Raw genomic sequence first — 16,328 nt, 5'->3', positions numbered from 1 at the left:
ACTTATATATTCCAAATATTCTGCCAATGAGGCCAAGGTTGGTAACTGGCATTCCATATTTTCCACTATACAGCTAGACCAATATGATTAAAAATAATGGAAAAGAATAATGTATACTGGTTATTGTGCTATGAACCACTGTTGTAATCTTACAGCAAATAAAAACAAAGAATTTCATATTTCAACAAAAATTCCATTTCATGTAGAAATACTTGCCTATGCCATTGATTAAGTTTAATTTTCATTGGTAAGCATGTTTTTTCATGGAAACTGGGGTAGTAGGGTAACCTAGTGGTTAAACTGTTGACTTGTCACACTGAAGGCCTGGGTTTGATTCCCCACATGGGTGCAAAGCGTGAAGCCCATTCTGCTCTCCCCAGCATGATGTTGCTGGAATATTGCTAAAAGCGGCATAAACCAAACTCTCTCACTTGGAAACCTTTGCTATACACTGAAAATCTAATCTCATACATTCATCATTATATATTTAATGTCAAATTAATATCATAGCTAAAGCAGAAATCTTCCAAGCCATTCAATTTGTGCTTGCTTTATCCACACTCAAAAAACAATAAACAAGTTTTGGAACTATTCTGCAATGTTATTCCAAAGACATAACTACTCATAACATATCAAACATTCTTTGCATTTCCCAGATACTAAACCTGAAAAAATGCTGTTACAGTAAGAACAGGACTATTTTCATGGTCACTCATCTAAATTCTCACTGAATAATCTGAGAGTTCCAAGATGTCACAAGAAATTCCACAACACCTTGCTGATGACAACCATTTCCTGTTCAAGCAAGTGTCCAAAGGATGATGTGTAGGGCTTTAATATGTTTTATAACTGTATATACAACACTTGCTGTTTCTTCATTGGCAATATATTGCTTGACCACCAGATGTTAAAAGAAATCTGAAGATCTGTTTCAGTTTGTGTTGCTCTTGATGTCAATGGTAATTGTGGTGATCTATTCCTCCTTCTTTCTCCTCTTAAAGATGTGCATCTGTTGCAACTGACAAAAATACATAACACATGTGAGACCAAGAATGATATACTTAAAAAATGTAAACAGTTCCTTACAGTGTTGACATCAAGATATTATTGATAAATTAAGCATGTGGATATTATGTTTACCTGAACATGCTGCACCATAAACAAATGCTAAATGGGTTTGTAATAATCGAGCTCATATTACAGAATACATTTGTGAGTGACACCTATTCAGAGCTATTGGCATCAATCAAAGTGTGGATATAATCATCATTGTTTACACGCTATTAAATTATTATTTAATTCATAACATTTATTTTTTTAGAATTACACCTGGAATTTCATTGAGCATAAAGTTATCTCCTAGATAATTCCAACTGCAACATACTTTATTTATTAACACAGTTCCCGATAAAAAGTTTTATGCACAACTTTACAAATATAGACCAAAAATGATATTTGCCATGATGAATTAAGTAAGTTATAATAAATGTAACAACTCCAAAATCCCACTGTAATGAGTGGGTGTGTTAATATTTATCGTCACATTGACAATATTTCAGCTATATCGTGACGAGAACAATTTATTATTATAGATCAATACAATCAGAAATTAAAAGTCTGTTGTCGAAGAATAGTAAAACTGCTAGTATATCACATGTATTAAAGTAAAATTAGCATGCTATCATAAAACAATGTTATTAAAGAGAACAATACAATATAAAAATGGGCTATTGGTTGCCAACAGCTGAAGGTAGATGGGGACGGGAACTTACAGTACTTTTGCTACCTGCATGAACCCTAGCTGGATTTACATCACCCCCTCAGCTGTTGACAGTTTAGACATTAATTTAAACGAACATATATACTATGATTAAAAATGTGGTGAGATTAAACATACTTTGAAAGACGTGGTCTGTCTTACCCTCTCGGGGACAATAAAAGCCCACTGTAAGATATTAACGATTCACCAATCTGCACACGTCAACTCCACCCTTACAGTGCGTGTCATGCTTAAATTATACCAGCCTTTAAATGAAAACTAAGAAATCCATGTAACAAATAAACTTACCTCGACTAATGAATGGGCCAGCCTGAAGACGACTCTGCGACTACTCTGCAGCTGTTTGGCAGGTATCCACATGCTATTCCTGCAACATTGCCTTAGTGCGTTTATAGTCTAGGCATAGTCTGTTACATGACATAGTCTTCTGAGTCACACAGCGAGTGTCGAGTATGATTATCCATGGCATGCCCCATGTAACAGTGTTATCACCATTGCCGAAAAACGTTGTTTGTCACCGGAAGTACTAAACAACATAATGTCTCGCGAAGTGCCGTGAGCTACTTACGGACCCTATTTAGAATAAATTCATACCATCACATATGAAATTGTTGTGTTTTGTATCGTATTCTTTTCCTAGTCCTTTTAACTTTGAAAACTGGAAAAAACAGTGACATTTAGTTATATTATCTCAATCACTGATCTTATTTATGTTACAGGTTGGGCAGCAGCCACGACTTGCTGCATCAGAATTCTTTGACATCTATCCAGCTTATGTCTGCAACAACAATCCTTTGAAATGCAGTCAGGTATGGTACTCAGTGTAAACCCCTGTGTCAGAAATGCCAGAATGTCCCATTCATGACAGGTGTAATCACTTGTTAAAGGATGTGATATTGATATCCAGTATGGATGCTCACTGACTTGGCCTTGTGTATCATCAGACCAGGTGGACAAGTGAACAATCATTTTCCCATATTTATTTGAGATTTACACATTAACTGTGCCCTTGCATTCTCCCAGAATACTTTTCCTCACACTGTTAGTGTCATGTCGGACACAACCTGACAAGTGAAGCCATATTGTGACACGTTTTTGCTCACCAATTCATGAGGTTCAAATCTGATGTTCTGGCTGTCATGTCATCTGCATTGACAAGCTCATTTTAGCCCCTTACAAAGGCATGTGCTACATGTGTATATAGGCCTAACATGTATGTTCTGTTTGTGTGATATTCTAAGTTTCCACCTTGATTTGAATTTTGCACCTCACCCATACTGCATACTTCCAGCTGAAACATCTTAGGCAAATTACTGAAATATTTGTCCAAAATTATGATGTGGAGTTTGGTATAGAAGAAGATAGTAGTGGGACTAGCATCTCATGAGAAGACCAACAAACTTTCACATGTTTGTCCCACCAATGATGATGACCCTGTTCATTCAAGAGATTTTAAATTTGATTTTCAATACAACCTCTTGTAAACCATGTTCAAAAATATAGTATAACACTTTTTGTACAGAGTGTGATGAAATTTTGTATTCAGTTTGAACCCATATGTTCATTGTTTCTGTATATTGTTAAAAATATAAAGAATATTACCTCTATTACATCAATACCAGAAATTTAGTAATTCTCGCAATATTCTAGGATCTATCTCAATTATGTTATTGCCATAAATCCTGTATTTTGGCTTCAATCCCACTAAAACTAAATTTTCCAGTTGCGCATGGGAAGAGATAAGTCACACTAAAGACGCGCTGGCTACCATAAGTAATCCTGTCAAATGACTCAGTTAAACACCGTTCTGCGAAAACAAGTTATTAAAGACATTTGTAAACGATTAATTAATAAATATGCATAAACTGTGAACAGTTTAACATCTCCCAAAATGACAAACTTTGCTAACACGGAGGAAATTGTAAAGTCATCAGAGAAAAGACTACATGAACTCATCCTAGATATGAAAACCGAATTGAAAGATTCTATTGATGGGATTAAGTAGGATATAAGTGATTTGAAAACCAAAGTTGACAGTGTTGAACATGATGTTTCAGTGCACGATGGTGAACTGACCAAACTTCGCATACTCAGTCTTCTCAATGGAAAGCGTATGAATGAAACTTGACAACAGACACTGTGTCTGACTGAACATTGTTTTGTTCTTTTCAGTGACTGTTAATGTCATCTTTTCTTTTTTCACACTTAAATTTCAGAATTACAAATATTGTCTTTTAGCTCCTATAGAATGTTTCGCTTCTAAAGCATATTAATTTTGTCTTTTAATAGCAAAGATCATTTAGAAAAATCTTTGTGGAAAAGGCTCAAGTAGTGCTCACACCACTAGTATAACAGGGAACACAAAAATCATGTTCAGTCGTAACAGTTGGTTGTATCTCGAACAGTATGCAATCCAGCGTTGTGTTATGATTGGTGTTCTTTCTCTGGATTACTTTATGTGATCTGCACCAGATGGATTTTCATTTGGAATACTTGGACCCTATTTAGTGAGTATGTTTTGGAATTGTTATTTTGAAGAGTATTAATGTTTTATATCGAATAGATACAACATGTAGAGCATTCATCTATGTCTGAAATAATGTGACTATAACGAAACATCCAAATGTGATTTTTTACTTTTGATATGTGAACTCAAATCAGCAGAAATTGTTTATATTTTTAATGTTTTTACAACAATGGCAGGATCATACTTTCTTTCCATTTATAATTGAATGATGCTGCGAGAGGGTAAATGTCCCCAATTTCTTCTTGGAACAATGACAGAGGTCAATGTGTCCTTTTTTTCATGTTTTTTTATCTATGTAGTTAAACCCTACACATTCACTTTCTTTTCTTAAAAGATGTTTCTATGACAACCCCAAATTGGGTCAGCTATTGGCATACCAACCGATTCTACTTTTAATGACTCGATATGGCACGTAAACTTGACATCTTCTCTGCAAATTGCCAAGGCTTAAACAATGAAAAAAAGAGAATTGCTTTGTTTGAAAATATGAAAAAACAAAATGGTAACATTCATTGTATCAAGGATACACAGTTTACTGAAAATATTGAACAGAAAGTCAATTTTGAATGGGCTCTTCTGAAGCCCAGTTTAGTTCGTATACCAGCCAATCAAGAGGAGTAGCTATCTTATTTAGAAATAATTCTGAATTTGAAATTCTCAAAGAAATAATAGACAATGGTAATGGCAACTTTCTGATACTTAAAGTGAAAACAGAGAAAGAGATATTAAGTATTACAAATGTTTATGGTTAAATGGAGATATGCCAGACTTTATCATGAAATTAAAAATAAGATACTAAGTCTAGAAACTGAAATAAACATCTAGTACAAGATCAATCAAAAGGTGTTTTTGACTATTTACATAATAATAATCCCAATTCAAAAGAAGCAGTACTTGATAAGATGGATGAACTCAATTAATTAAGGCGTAAACATTCCGTCTGGATTATGGTTGCCTAATTCTGTGGTTTCCACAGACACATACAGAATGAAGTGAAAATTTTAACACTAAGTCACAGCTATCCCATGTGGTATGACCTTCCAACTGACAGAGTTACCTCCCCCTTACGTAGATGTCACTGTATAGTAGTTTGAAAATCCTCACAAATTTTCTGTATGGTATACACTGTACACGTGTATAGAGTGGAGTGAAAAATTGACTTCTATCACCTTGTTTTCTACACTGATCCATCCCTATATAGGTTAGTGTTGTCGACATTAGTCCTTTGGACATTGTATTTTATATTATTTTTACGTTTGTACTTGATATATATTTTCCCGCCCTTTTTCCTTTGTCTAACTTTAAGCTATGGCTAAGAATAAGTGCGTGCAATGTCAGAAGTTCATGTCGGATTTAGAGCCCCATTCTCTCTGCATTTCTTGTTTTACTGGTAATCATTGTACCTTGCAAGATCGCTGCCTTCTGTGTTCAGAATTATCAGAGGTTGAGTGGTTAAGTATGGATTCTGCAAGATCTCAGACTAAGAAACGTAAGAGCTCCCCGTCGTCGGAGGCAAGCAAAAGTAAAAAATCCGCTTCGGGGACCCCACCATCTTCAGAGAAATCTGAATCAAAATCCAAATCTAGATCTAGATCTAAATCGGATGCATCTCATTTGGACATTTCTGCTATCTCGGATTTATTTGCATCGTTTAAATCAGAGTTTCAAGCCTCAGTTAGTCAGTCCATGTATGATATGGAAATGAGGAATGAGACCAAGATGAATTCATTACAAAAACTGTTTCATGATGGCATTATGTACGGCAAGACGACCGGTGGTCGCACTGACTGGGTTGAAGATGGCAGGAGCTGGGGGCAAGAGTCAGTTTCTGTGAAACTCGGGGGTGCTCTACCTGGGAAAGCCGGGTATCACCTTACGACTGGATCAGAAGGCCGTTCCCCACAGGGGGAGAAGCCAGGGGCTTCATGTGACAGGGACGGGGTCAACCTGGCTGACCCCAGGCAGGCTTTAGTGCGCTCCAGGCAAAACAAGCCGTGTCCCTTGTCCCTGGGAGTAAAGGTGGTCACGCGCTTGATCCCAGTCACTCAAAGCCTGCTACCTTATCCCATGTGGGGAATGTGCTGCAGTCTTATCCTAGCGGGACTGACTCCATGCCCTCAGCTTGCGTCGCCAACCTTGGATTTAATCAATGAGCCACGGCTGCCACGGGTGTTAGCGGTATCCAAGACCAGCAGTCCAGTAGCCACGTGCCAAGTGGGATTTCCACGGGGAGCCACGGATAATTTTGACACTGATAAGCCACCGTTTTTACGCTTGTACCGACCCTCGGATCTGGAAGCTACTTCTATTTATCCTCTCTCTCAACCAGAATTCGTTATGAAGGAGGGATTATTGACAGTCCAGCCTATGGATACTTCGGCCGAAGATTTTGTTCCTGGATGGTCTCTTAGGGAAAAGGTTGAATTAATCCATGGACTTTATCCTAGCACGGTCCCGCCACAGCCTGAGGAGCCGGAACGGGAGTTACCAGTGGAACTGGGATCGTCAGAATGTCTGCCGCCGGAAAGGGTTCCCAAGCTATCTCTTCCTCATTCACCGGCACTTAAGTTGGCGCTGGATTCTTACCATTTGAACCTCTCCAAGGCGACTTCACTTAATGCATTACCCAAGATTATTCAAAAGCCAGTGTATGCTATCCACGATAGACTGATTCCACTTTATGCTCCGCATATGGACAAGGATTTCGCACAGCTACAGGATGCTAGAGCTGCCAGGGATTCTCCATTTTCCTGTTCATCCAAGGATCTCAAGGACATTGATGGGGCCGCCCGTTCATCCTTGGACATACTATCCTATACCAACTGGTTTGCTGCGGGAGTCCGGGCATTATTATCACCTTTATTCCAAGATTATGAAGGAGTAAAGAAGGACACATTAGTATCCGTGTCAGCCGAGAAGAAGTAGCCATGGCGCACTCATTCTTAGATGTGGTATATCAATCTATAGCCGACGCAACTCACAATCAGCTGTGTACACTTGGATGTTTAACAACCATGGAGAGACTTCATAAGTTAGATTCAATTAGAAGTCTACCAGAGACAGCTAAAGATGTTTTATTTCAACAGCCCTTGGACTCAGAATCTCTTTTTCATGGACAATGTGGTCAGGCTATTCAAGTTAAGGATGCTTTAACATCACGTAATCTGAATCAGAGATTGGCTTCAGCTTTACTTTCACAAAGCAGGAATAAACCTCAGTCCAGACCGAGGAGGGATGTATCTGCTACTATTTCCCGCCAACCTTCTCACAGACATCAGGAGCCACTGCAACGTTCAGCATTTGACAGGGCAGGAGATTCTAGATCACGTAATTTCTCCTCGTCATCACCATCTTCAACTCGTGGCTACTCATCCTCTAGGTGCAGGGGTAGAGGCACCAGGTTTTTTCGTGGCGCCAGAGCGGGATCTAGGAAGTTTTGAATCCAATCAAATAGTCCAGTTTACTCAGCCTTACGATTTGGAAATGCCCCTCGATTTGGAAACAGACTTCGAATTTTATTCTACCGGTATCCCAATCTCCGTGAAATTCGGCTAGCACAATATATGGAGAATTGGACACAGATCACCTCCGACAGCTGGATTCTATCAGTCATAGAGAAAGGTTACATGCTACCATGGGAGAGTCTACCTCCAGTAACCTACCAGCCGGTAGGGAGACTTTTTTTCCTGCAAGGGGATCGTCTAGCGGGAGCAGTAACGGCCATTCAACAAATGTTAGACAAGCAGGCCATAGTGGAGATTCCACCATCAGACCAGTCATGCGGGTTCTACTCCCAGGTATTTCTAGTTCCCAAGAAAGACACGGAGGAGATGAGGATGATCATAGACTTGAAAGTGTTAAACAAGGAATATTTAAGGAAACCTCCCAAATTCAAGATGGAATCCCTGACCAATTTGAGAACTCTTATCCAACCAAATTCCAAATTCATCAGCATAGACCTGAAGGATGCTTATCTTCATGTACCAATACATCCTCGGTCTCAGAAGTACCTTCGTTTCGCGGTAAACAGACGGAGATTTCAATTCCATGTTCTACCTTTCGGAATTTCTCTAGCTCCTTGGCTGTTCACGATGATCATCAATCCCATTTTAGCATTCCTACATCATCGTCAGATAGCTATCCACGGGTACTTGGACGATTTCCTGGCAAGGAATATAATTACTCAGACTCTTTTAAAACAGACCAAGTTTATACTCCACGTGTTCGCACTGACTGGGTTGAAGATGGCAGGAGCTGGGGGCAAGAGTCAGTTTCTGTGAAACTCGGGGGTGCTCTACCTGGGAAAGCCGGGTATCACCTTACGACTGGATCAGAAGGCCGTTCCCCACAGGGGGAGAAGCCAGGGGCTTCATGTGACAGGGACGGGGTCAACCTGGCTGACCCCAGGCAGGCTTTAATTGCGCTCCAGGCAAAACAAGCCGTGTCCCTTGTCCCTGGGAGTAAGGTGGTCACGCTTGATCCCAGTCACTCAAAGCCTGCTACCTTATCCCATGTGGGGAATGTGCTGCAGTCTTATCCTAGCGGGACTGACTCCATGCCCTCAGCTTGCGTCGCCAACCTTGGATTTAATCAATGAGCCACGGCTGCCACGGGTGTTAGCGGTATCCAAGACCAGCAGTCCAGTAGCCACGTGCCAAGTGGGATTTCCACGGGAGCCACGGATAATTTTGACACTGATAAGCCACCGTTTTTACCGCTTGTACCGGACCTCTCGGATACGGAAGCTACTTCTATTTATCCTCTCTCTCAACCAGAATTCGTTATGAAGGAGGGATTATTGACAGTCCAGCCTATGGATACTTCGGCCGAAGATTTTGTTCCTGGATGGTCTCTTAGGGAAAAGGTTGAATTAATCCATGGACTTTATCCTAGCACGGTCCCGCCACAGCCTGAGGAGCCGGAACGGGAGTTACCAGTGGAACTGGGATCGTCAGAATGTCTGCCGCCGGAAAGGGTTCCCAAGCTATCTCTTCCTCATTCACCGGCACTTAAGTTGGCGCTGGATTCTTACCATTTGAACCTCTCCAAGGCGACTTCACTTAATGCATTACCCAAGATTATTCAAAAGCCAGTGTATGCTATCCACGATAGACTGATTCCACTTTATGCTCCGCATATGGACAAGGATTTCGCACAGCTACAGGATGCTAGAGCTGCCAGGGATTCTCCATTTTCCTGTTCATCCAAGGATCTCAAGGACATTGATGGGGCCGCCCGTTCATCCTTGGACATACTATCCTATACCAACTGGTTTGCTGCGGGAGTCCGGGCATTATTATCACCTTTATTCCAAGATTATGAAGGAGTAAAGAAGGACACATTAGTATCCGTGTCAGCCGAAGAAGTAGCCATGGCGCACTCATTCTTAGATGTGGTATATCAATCTATAGCCGACGCAACTCACAATCAGCTGTGTACACTTGGATGTTTAACAACCATGGAGAGACTTCATAAGTTAGATTCAATTAGAAGTCTACCAGAGACAGCTAAAGATGTTTTATTTCAACAGCCCTTGGACTCAGAATCTCTTTTTCATGGACAATGTGGTCAGGCTATTCAAGTTAAGGATGCTTTAACATCACGTAATCTGAATCAGAGATTGGCTTCAGCTTTACTTTCACAAAGCAGGAATAAACCTCAGTCCAGACCGAGGAGGGATGTATCTGCTACTATTTCCCGCCAACCTTCTCACAGACATCAGGAGCCACTGCAACGTTCAGCATTTGACAGGGCAGGAGATTCTAGATCACGTAATTTCTCCTCGTCATCACCATCTTCAACTCGTGGCTACTCATCCTCTAGGTGCAGGGGTAGAGGCACCAGGTTTTTTCGTGGCGCCAGAGCGGGATCTAGGAAGTTTTGAATCCAATCAAATAGTCCAGTTTACTCAGCCTTACGATTTGGAAATGCCCCTCGATTTGGAAACAGACTTCGAATTTTATTCTACCGGTATCCCAATCTCCCGTAGGGGGTCGGCTAGCACAATATATGGAGAATTGGACACAGATCACCTCCGACAGCTGGATTCTATCAGTCATAGAGAAAGGTTACATGCTACCATGGGAGAGTCTACCTCCAGTAACCTACCAGCCGGTAGGGAGACTTTTTTTCCTGCAAGGGGATCGTCTAGCGGGAGCAGTAACGGCCATTCAACAAATGTTAGACAAGCAGGCCATAGTGGAGATTCCACCATCAGACCAGTCATGCGGGTTCTACTCCCAGGTATTTCTAGTTCCCAAGAAAGACACGGAGGAGATGAGGATGATCATAGACTTGAAAGTGTTAAACAAGGAATATTTAAGGAAACCTCCCAAATTCAAGATGGAATCCCTGACCAATTTGAGAACTCTTATCCAACCAAATTCCAAATTCATCAGCATAGACCTGAAGGATGCTTATCTTCATGTACCAATACATCCTCGGTCTCAGAAGTACCTTCGTTTCGCGGTAAACAGACGGAGATTTCAATTCCATGTTCTACCTTTCGGAATTTCTCTAGCTCCTTGGCTGTTCACGATGATCATCAATCCCATTTTAGCATTCCTACATCATCGTCAGATAGCTATCCACGGGTACTTGGACGATTTCCTGGCAAGGAATATAATTACTCAGACTCTTTTAAAACAGACCAAGTTTATACTCCACGTGTTCGCACTGACTGGGTTGAAGATGGCAGGAGCTGGGGGCAAGAGTCAGTTTCTGTGAAACTCGGGGGTGCTCTACCTGGGAAAGCCGGGTATCACCTTACGACTGGATCTCGGAGCCATCCTAGATGCCAAGACGGCCCGAATTTTTACACCTCAGGATCGTTGGTACAAGATCCGGACCAAGATTTTCAATCTGTTATCAAGCAAGGCCGCATCAATTCGGACATGGATGTCCCTGCTGGGATCTCTTACGTCTATCCAGGATTTTCAGATGAGGGGCAGGATTCATCTTTGCGAACCGCAAATATGGATCAATGGGTTCAGGGATCTGGACTTAGAAACTGTGGTATCTCCTCCCTTCATGATTCGTCAGGAATTTTTGTGGTGGACGGTGGACAGCAACGTGCTTCCAGGAGTACATTTTCGTCTTCCTCCTCCAGACGTCACTCTGTAAGCGGACGCCTCAAACTCGGGATGGGGCGCTCATGTCAACGAACATCAAGTTCAGGAGCTGTGGTCTCAACAGGAAAGCAATCTTCATATCAACTGTCTGGAGATGTTAGCGCTGGTAAAAGCTCTGTCTCATTGGTCTTGGAACCTGCATCAGAAGAACATTATGTTAGTAACAGACAACATCACAGTAGTAGCCTATGTAAACAAACAGGGCGGAACCAAATCTCATCGTCTACTACAGATTACGAAGGAACTTTTCAAAATAGCAGATTCCATGAAAAGTCTTATAAAAGCTTGTCACATCCCGGGAAAGGTGAGTAATTTTGCAGACTCTCTCTCCAGACAGGACAGAGTGATATCAACAGAATGGACTTTGAATATGGAGGCTTTCAAACTCATCACGGAGAAATGGGAAACACCATTCATAGATCTCTTCGCGACAGCAAGGAACAATCGTCTACCTACGTTTGTGAGTCCTGTTCCGGATCCGACAGCCAGGGCAGTGGATGCCCTGTCAATCTCATGGGAAAATCTGATAGCGTATGCCTTTCCTCCGTTCAAATTGATACCGGAAGTACTAGACAAGATCGCCCAACACAACTGTGTAGTCTATCTGGTAGCTCCAGCATGCCCGACCAGAACATGGTTCACGGACCTTCTTCAATTATTGACGGACAAACCCTTACGACTGCCTTGTTGGGACAATCTTTTCACTCAGCCCAAGTCGGACAGATACCACAAAAATGTAAACCTACTAGCTCTTCACGTGTGGAGACTATCTATAGTTCCCTCAAGGAGCAGGGATTTAATGAACAAGCAATTTCGGCAATCTCCGAGTCTATCAGACCTTCAACGGCAGCACTGTATGACACTAAGTGGAATGTCTTCATCCAGTGGAGAAGAGAGCAACGACTACTCAATATTCCAGTCACCATACCTATCATAGCAGATTTTCTTACATATCTCAGGATGGTTAAAAAATTAGAACACAATACTATTGAAGGCTATAGATCAGCGATTGCTTCAGTCATCGACTTACAAGGACTATCTGTAGGATCTGATCATTCTTTAAACAGGATTATTAGATCTTTCCAGATCAAGGATGTGTCATCGCCGTCATTATTTCCTAAGTGGGATCTATGTTTGGTGCTACAGGCTCTACAGAAGTCTCCGTTTGAACCTATGCAAGACACTTTCTTAAAATACTTGAGTTTTAAAACTGCTTTTCTACTGGCCTTTGCTATGGCTTCAAGAGTGTCAGAACTGGACGCTATTGACTTTAAATCTATTGCATTCTCGGAAGGGTATAAGATGATGACTTGTAGGACGGTGCCTGAATTTACAGCCAAGAATCAGTCGACGTCTGATGGTTTGTTAGGACACAGAGTCTACAGAATACCAGCTCTGCCTGCCCCTGCCTCTAGATCTGACAGATCAAGACTACTTTGTCCGATCCGAGCTCTCAGATGGTATATACAGCGCACATCTAGTTTTAGACGGAATCGTCGTCATCTCTTCCTCTCCTGTAAAACAAATGTTAATACAGACATATCTAAGAATACAATTTCTTCATGGCTCAGGAAGACAATCACCTATGCTTACGGAGACTTGGATCAAGAATCAGTTAATGTTAGGTTTTCACCACATGAGATTAGGGCATTAGCATCATCGGTAGCGGCATGGGGTTCAGTTTCAGTTGAACGAGTGGTGGCTAGTTGTCAATGGAAGTCCTCAAACACATTTATAAATTTTTATTTAAGAGATGTAGCCTCTTCAATGGAAGGCCTTAAGTCCCTGGGTCCGTTAGTAGCGGCACAACACCTTTCCTCCGCCTAGTACCTATTAAGGAGGGGTGGGGTGGGGGTCGATGTAGTAGTATCAGGGATTGGATCATGTGTCAAGCATGTTACACCTTGATTATACGATGATGGAGAGAAGATATAGAGACAGAAGTATTTATCAGGTAGGTCAGTTACGATTATCCCTATTATAGATACTAACCGAACTCAGGTGGTGGTTGAGTATTGAAAGGGAGTAGTCTCTAATTATTATGGAATTGGGGAATCAACCGGAAGTGACGTCATAGACCGGAAATGACGTCATAGACAGGATATCAACCAGAAGTGACATCATAAATGGGAAGTTACGTCATGAGATGACAGAATTCGGAGGAAGTTGTCAATTGGAAATTATCAATATTAATTCATCTTAAGAGTAGTATAATTCGATTGATAATTAGAGACTACTCAATATTTGGACGGAAGTTATATTCCAGTGGACAATGATCCAATATTATATTTCACCAGTGAATTATTTACTACTAAGTCATAGTTATCCTTAGAGGATTTTGATCATGGAGAATAACTCACTAGTGGTATGGTATGCTTCAGGACTATTCTTCTAGGGATAGCCCTTCATCCGTATGTGGGATTCAGGCAACCATAATCCAGAGGGAATGTTTACGCCTTAATTAGGAACAATTACATTTATTGTTAGTAATTGTTAGTAAACTTACCTCTGGATTATGGGGTATAGGTCCCGCCCTTCCTCCCCACCTTTCCTCTAGAAGATAAGTGGGTTTTTTAAACTGTTTTTCATAAAATTTGTGAGGATTTTCAAACTTCTATACGGTGACATCTACGTAAGGGGGAGGTAACTCTGTCAGTTGGAAGGGCATACCACATGGGATAGCTATGACTTAGTGTTTAAATTTTCACTTCATTCTGTATGTGTCTGTGGAATTAGAATTAGGCAACCATAATCCAGAGGTAAGTTTACTAACAATTACTAACAATAAATGTAATTGTTCCTTTTATAATCCTTGGCAGGAAACAAATTTAGATGTAAGCCGATATACATGGAGAGAATCCAAACCCTTAAAACAAGCATGTTTAGATTTCTTCCTTGTTAGTAGAAATATGGAAAAATCTATCGTTAGTTCTAAAATAGAGCATAGTTATAGATGAGATCGCTCAGTAATATCGTTGCATGTTGAATTTACATCTCGTAAGAAAGGAAAGTGTTTCTGAAAATTTAACAATAGTTAGCTACATGATACCTAACCCGCTCAGCCATTGTGACTTCCGGCTTTAGGCAGCTGACTTTGTGTGCTGGCGATTAGGTGCCTGACTATGAGGGTGTGGGTTCGAATACAAAGTACTACAATCTGTACTTTACTAAGAATATGTAATCCCAAATATAACATGTGTTACAACTGACCACTTTCTAAATGGCATTGTGTAATCATAAAGTATAACTGGATATTCAGAGCTCACAGGTGTGTGGCAAAATAGCAAGTAGCCAAGTATGATTAAAAGTCACTAACATCACATCAATATTTACTGCAGTGAAATCCCCACTGTCTCTGAAATGTTCATGTTTTATAAAAAGCCAATACACAAATCAGATGACATATCACAGATAAATAAATTAAACAAATGAAAACAATGCAAGATGTCATAAGACACTTACAGTCTGTGTGATTGATCATTGTTCTAAGTCATCATCTGTCTCTCGTTTCAGTCAGTTAAACATTTAGAGACTTTCCACAGTCCTTGGGAAGTACTACTACACAATCTTGGCCCATTCCAGAAGTTTCTTTTATTCAGTTTTCTGATTCATTCAAAATATCTTTCAAAGTTCACTCTGAAATGTAATTCTCCTGTTTGAAACAAATATGTTTTAGCTTAAGAAGGCTGCTTTCTCTTTTCATTAGTCATTAAATGTTCATTGTTCTGATACTGCTTATAATGAGATTAGCTCAGATCTTTGTGTTGTGGTAGCAACAACCAATTACTGTGATGGAAATACCCATAATTAAAGTCATCCATCTCTACAACGCAGGTCTTGGGGTCCATGGATGAACCCCATATTATGGGACACCCACGTTAAACATAACATGGATTACAGGCCAAGAAAAATAGTATTTTCCATGGACATAACAGAGCTGCTATTTCATGTATTGTGCCCAGTCAAAACTATATCATATCGTCGGAGGTAAAAAAACAAACATTTTAAATGACAATAGATATGTACATCATTAGACATGATAATTCAGTTGTCACAGTCTAGTAGTTTACTGTATCATCAAGCACAGTTTGAATAGTCCAGTGATCATTATCGGAGCATAAATGTCACCATCACTTATGTTTAGATGTACTGGAGGTCTGCAGGATAAGAGACAGCAAACATGATCCACATCATTCATGGTGTGAAGCTTCACACTCATGTCTATTGTCTTATTGGACAGTATGCTGCACCACAATTGTTCTTGTAGCTGTTCTGTACATGTACACTGGCAGACTACATGTACCAACGGGTCTTCATAGTACCTCTCACACAGTTTACAGCTTCCCATAGCCTGTCCATTACGCCACATTCGCTTAGGTACACAATGAATTTTTGCATGCTTCTTTCAGTTCCGGGTGTGATTTTGCTACCTTCCATGCCATGCCGTTTCTGGTGTTCCAATACATGTTTTTTCACATGCCCTTCCCATTCCTTGGATTTGCAAAATGTCAAAAAAAGATTACTAGCTTGTACGTCTTTAGAATCTCTGTTATATCAGGTACAAATCCATATGGCCTCTTTACCCAGTCGTGTTTGTATAGAAACAGCCTTGCCATCAGCAGCTTCTTACTCAAATAATTGGGATTGTTCATGAGCTGTCCAAGGAACAGAGGTTTCTTGGCATCCATGTACGACTCCAAAGAGTCCAATCCAATTAGCAATTAGTGCACTGCAGATTTCTGTATGCACCCTTCTTGGTAAGCCCTGCACCAGTTTGAGGCAAAATCTTTGAGCCCTTTCGAGGGTTATAATTTCAGTTCTCCTCAAGTTAGACCATAATTCACAACCAAACAATGCCTTTGGTTGCGTATAGAATGAGGTGATGCCATTT

General features: G+C 40.6%; 1 protein-coding gene across 1 annotated transcript in view; it reads left to right on the top strand.

Annotated features, from left to right (window-relative positions):
* The window catches only part of LOC124272352 (vascular endothelial growth factor receptor kdr-like), a 462,777-nt gene that overhangs the window by 59,064 nt on the left and 387,385 nt on the right, over nt 1-16,328 (top strand). The window contains exon 2 of the mRNA XM_046707526.1: nt 2,500-2,589. Within this exon, the coding sequence (XP_046563482.1) occupies nt 2,500-2,589 (90 nt within the window). The remainder of the gene's footprint in view (nt 1-2,499; nt 2,590-16,328) is intronic.

Source organism: Haliotis rubra, unplaced genomic scaffold, assembly GCF_003918875.1.
Source record: "Haliotis rubra isolate DU_JTF1 unplaced genomic scaffold, ASM391887v1 Scf169, whole genome shotgun sequence".
Lineage (NCBI taxonomy): Eukaryota > Metazoa > Mollusca > Gastropoda > Lepetellida > Haliotidae > Haliotis > Haliotis rubra.
Note: the sequence above shows the minus strand (reverse complement) of the source record. Positions and strands in the feature narration are given on the sequence as shown.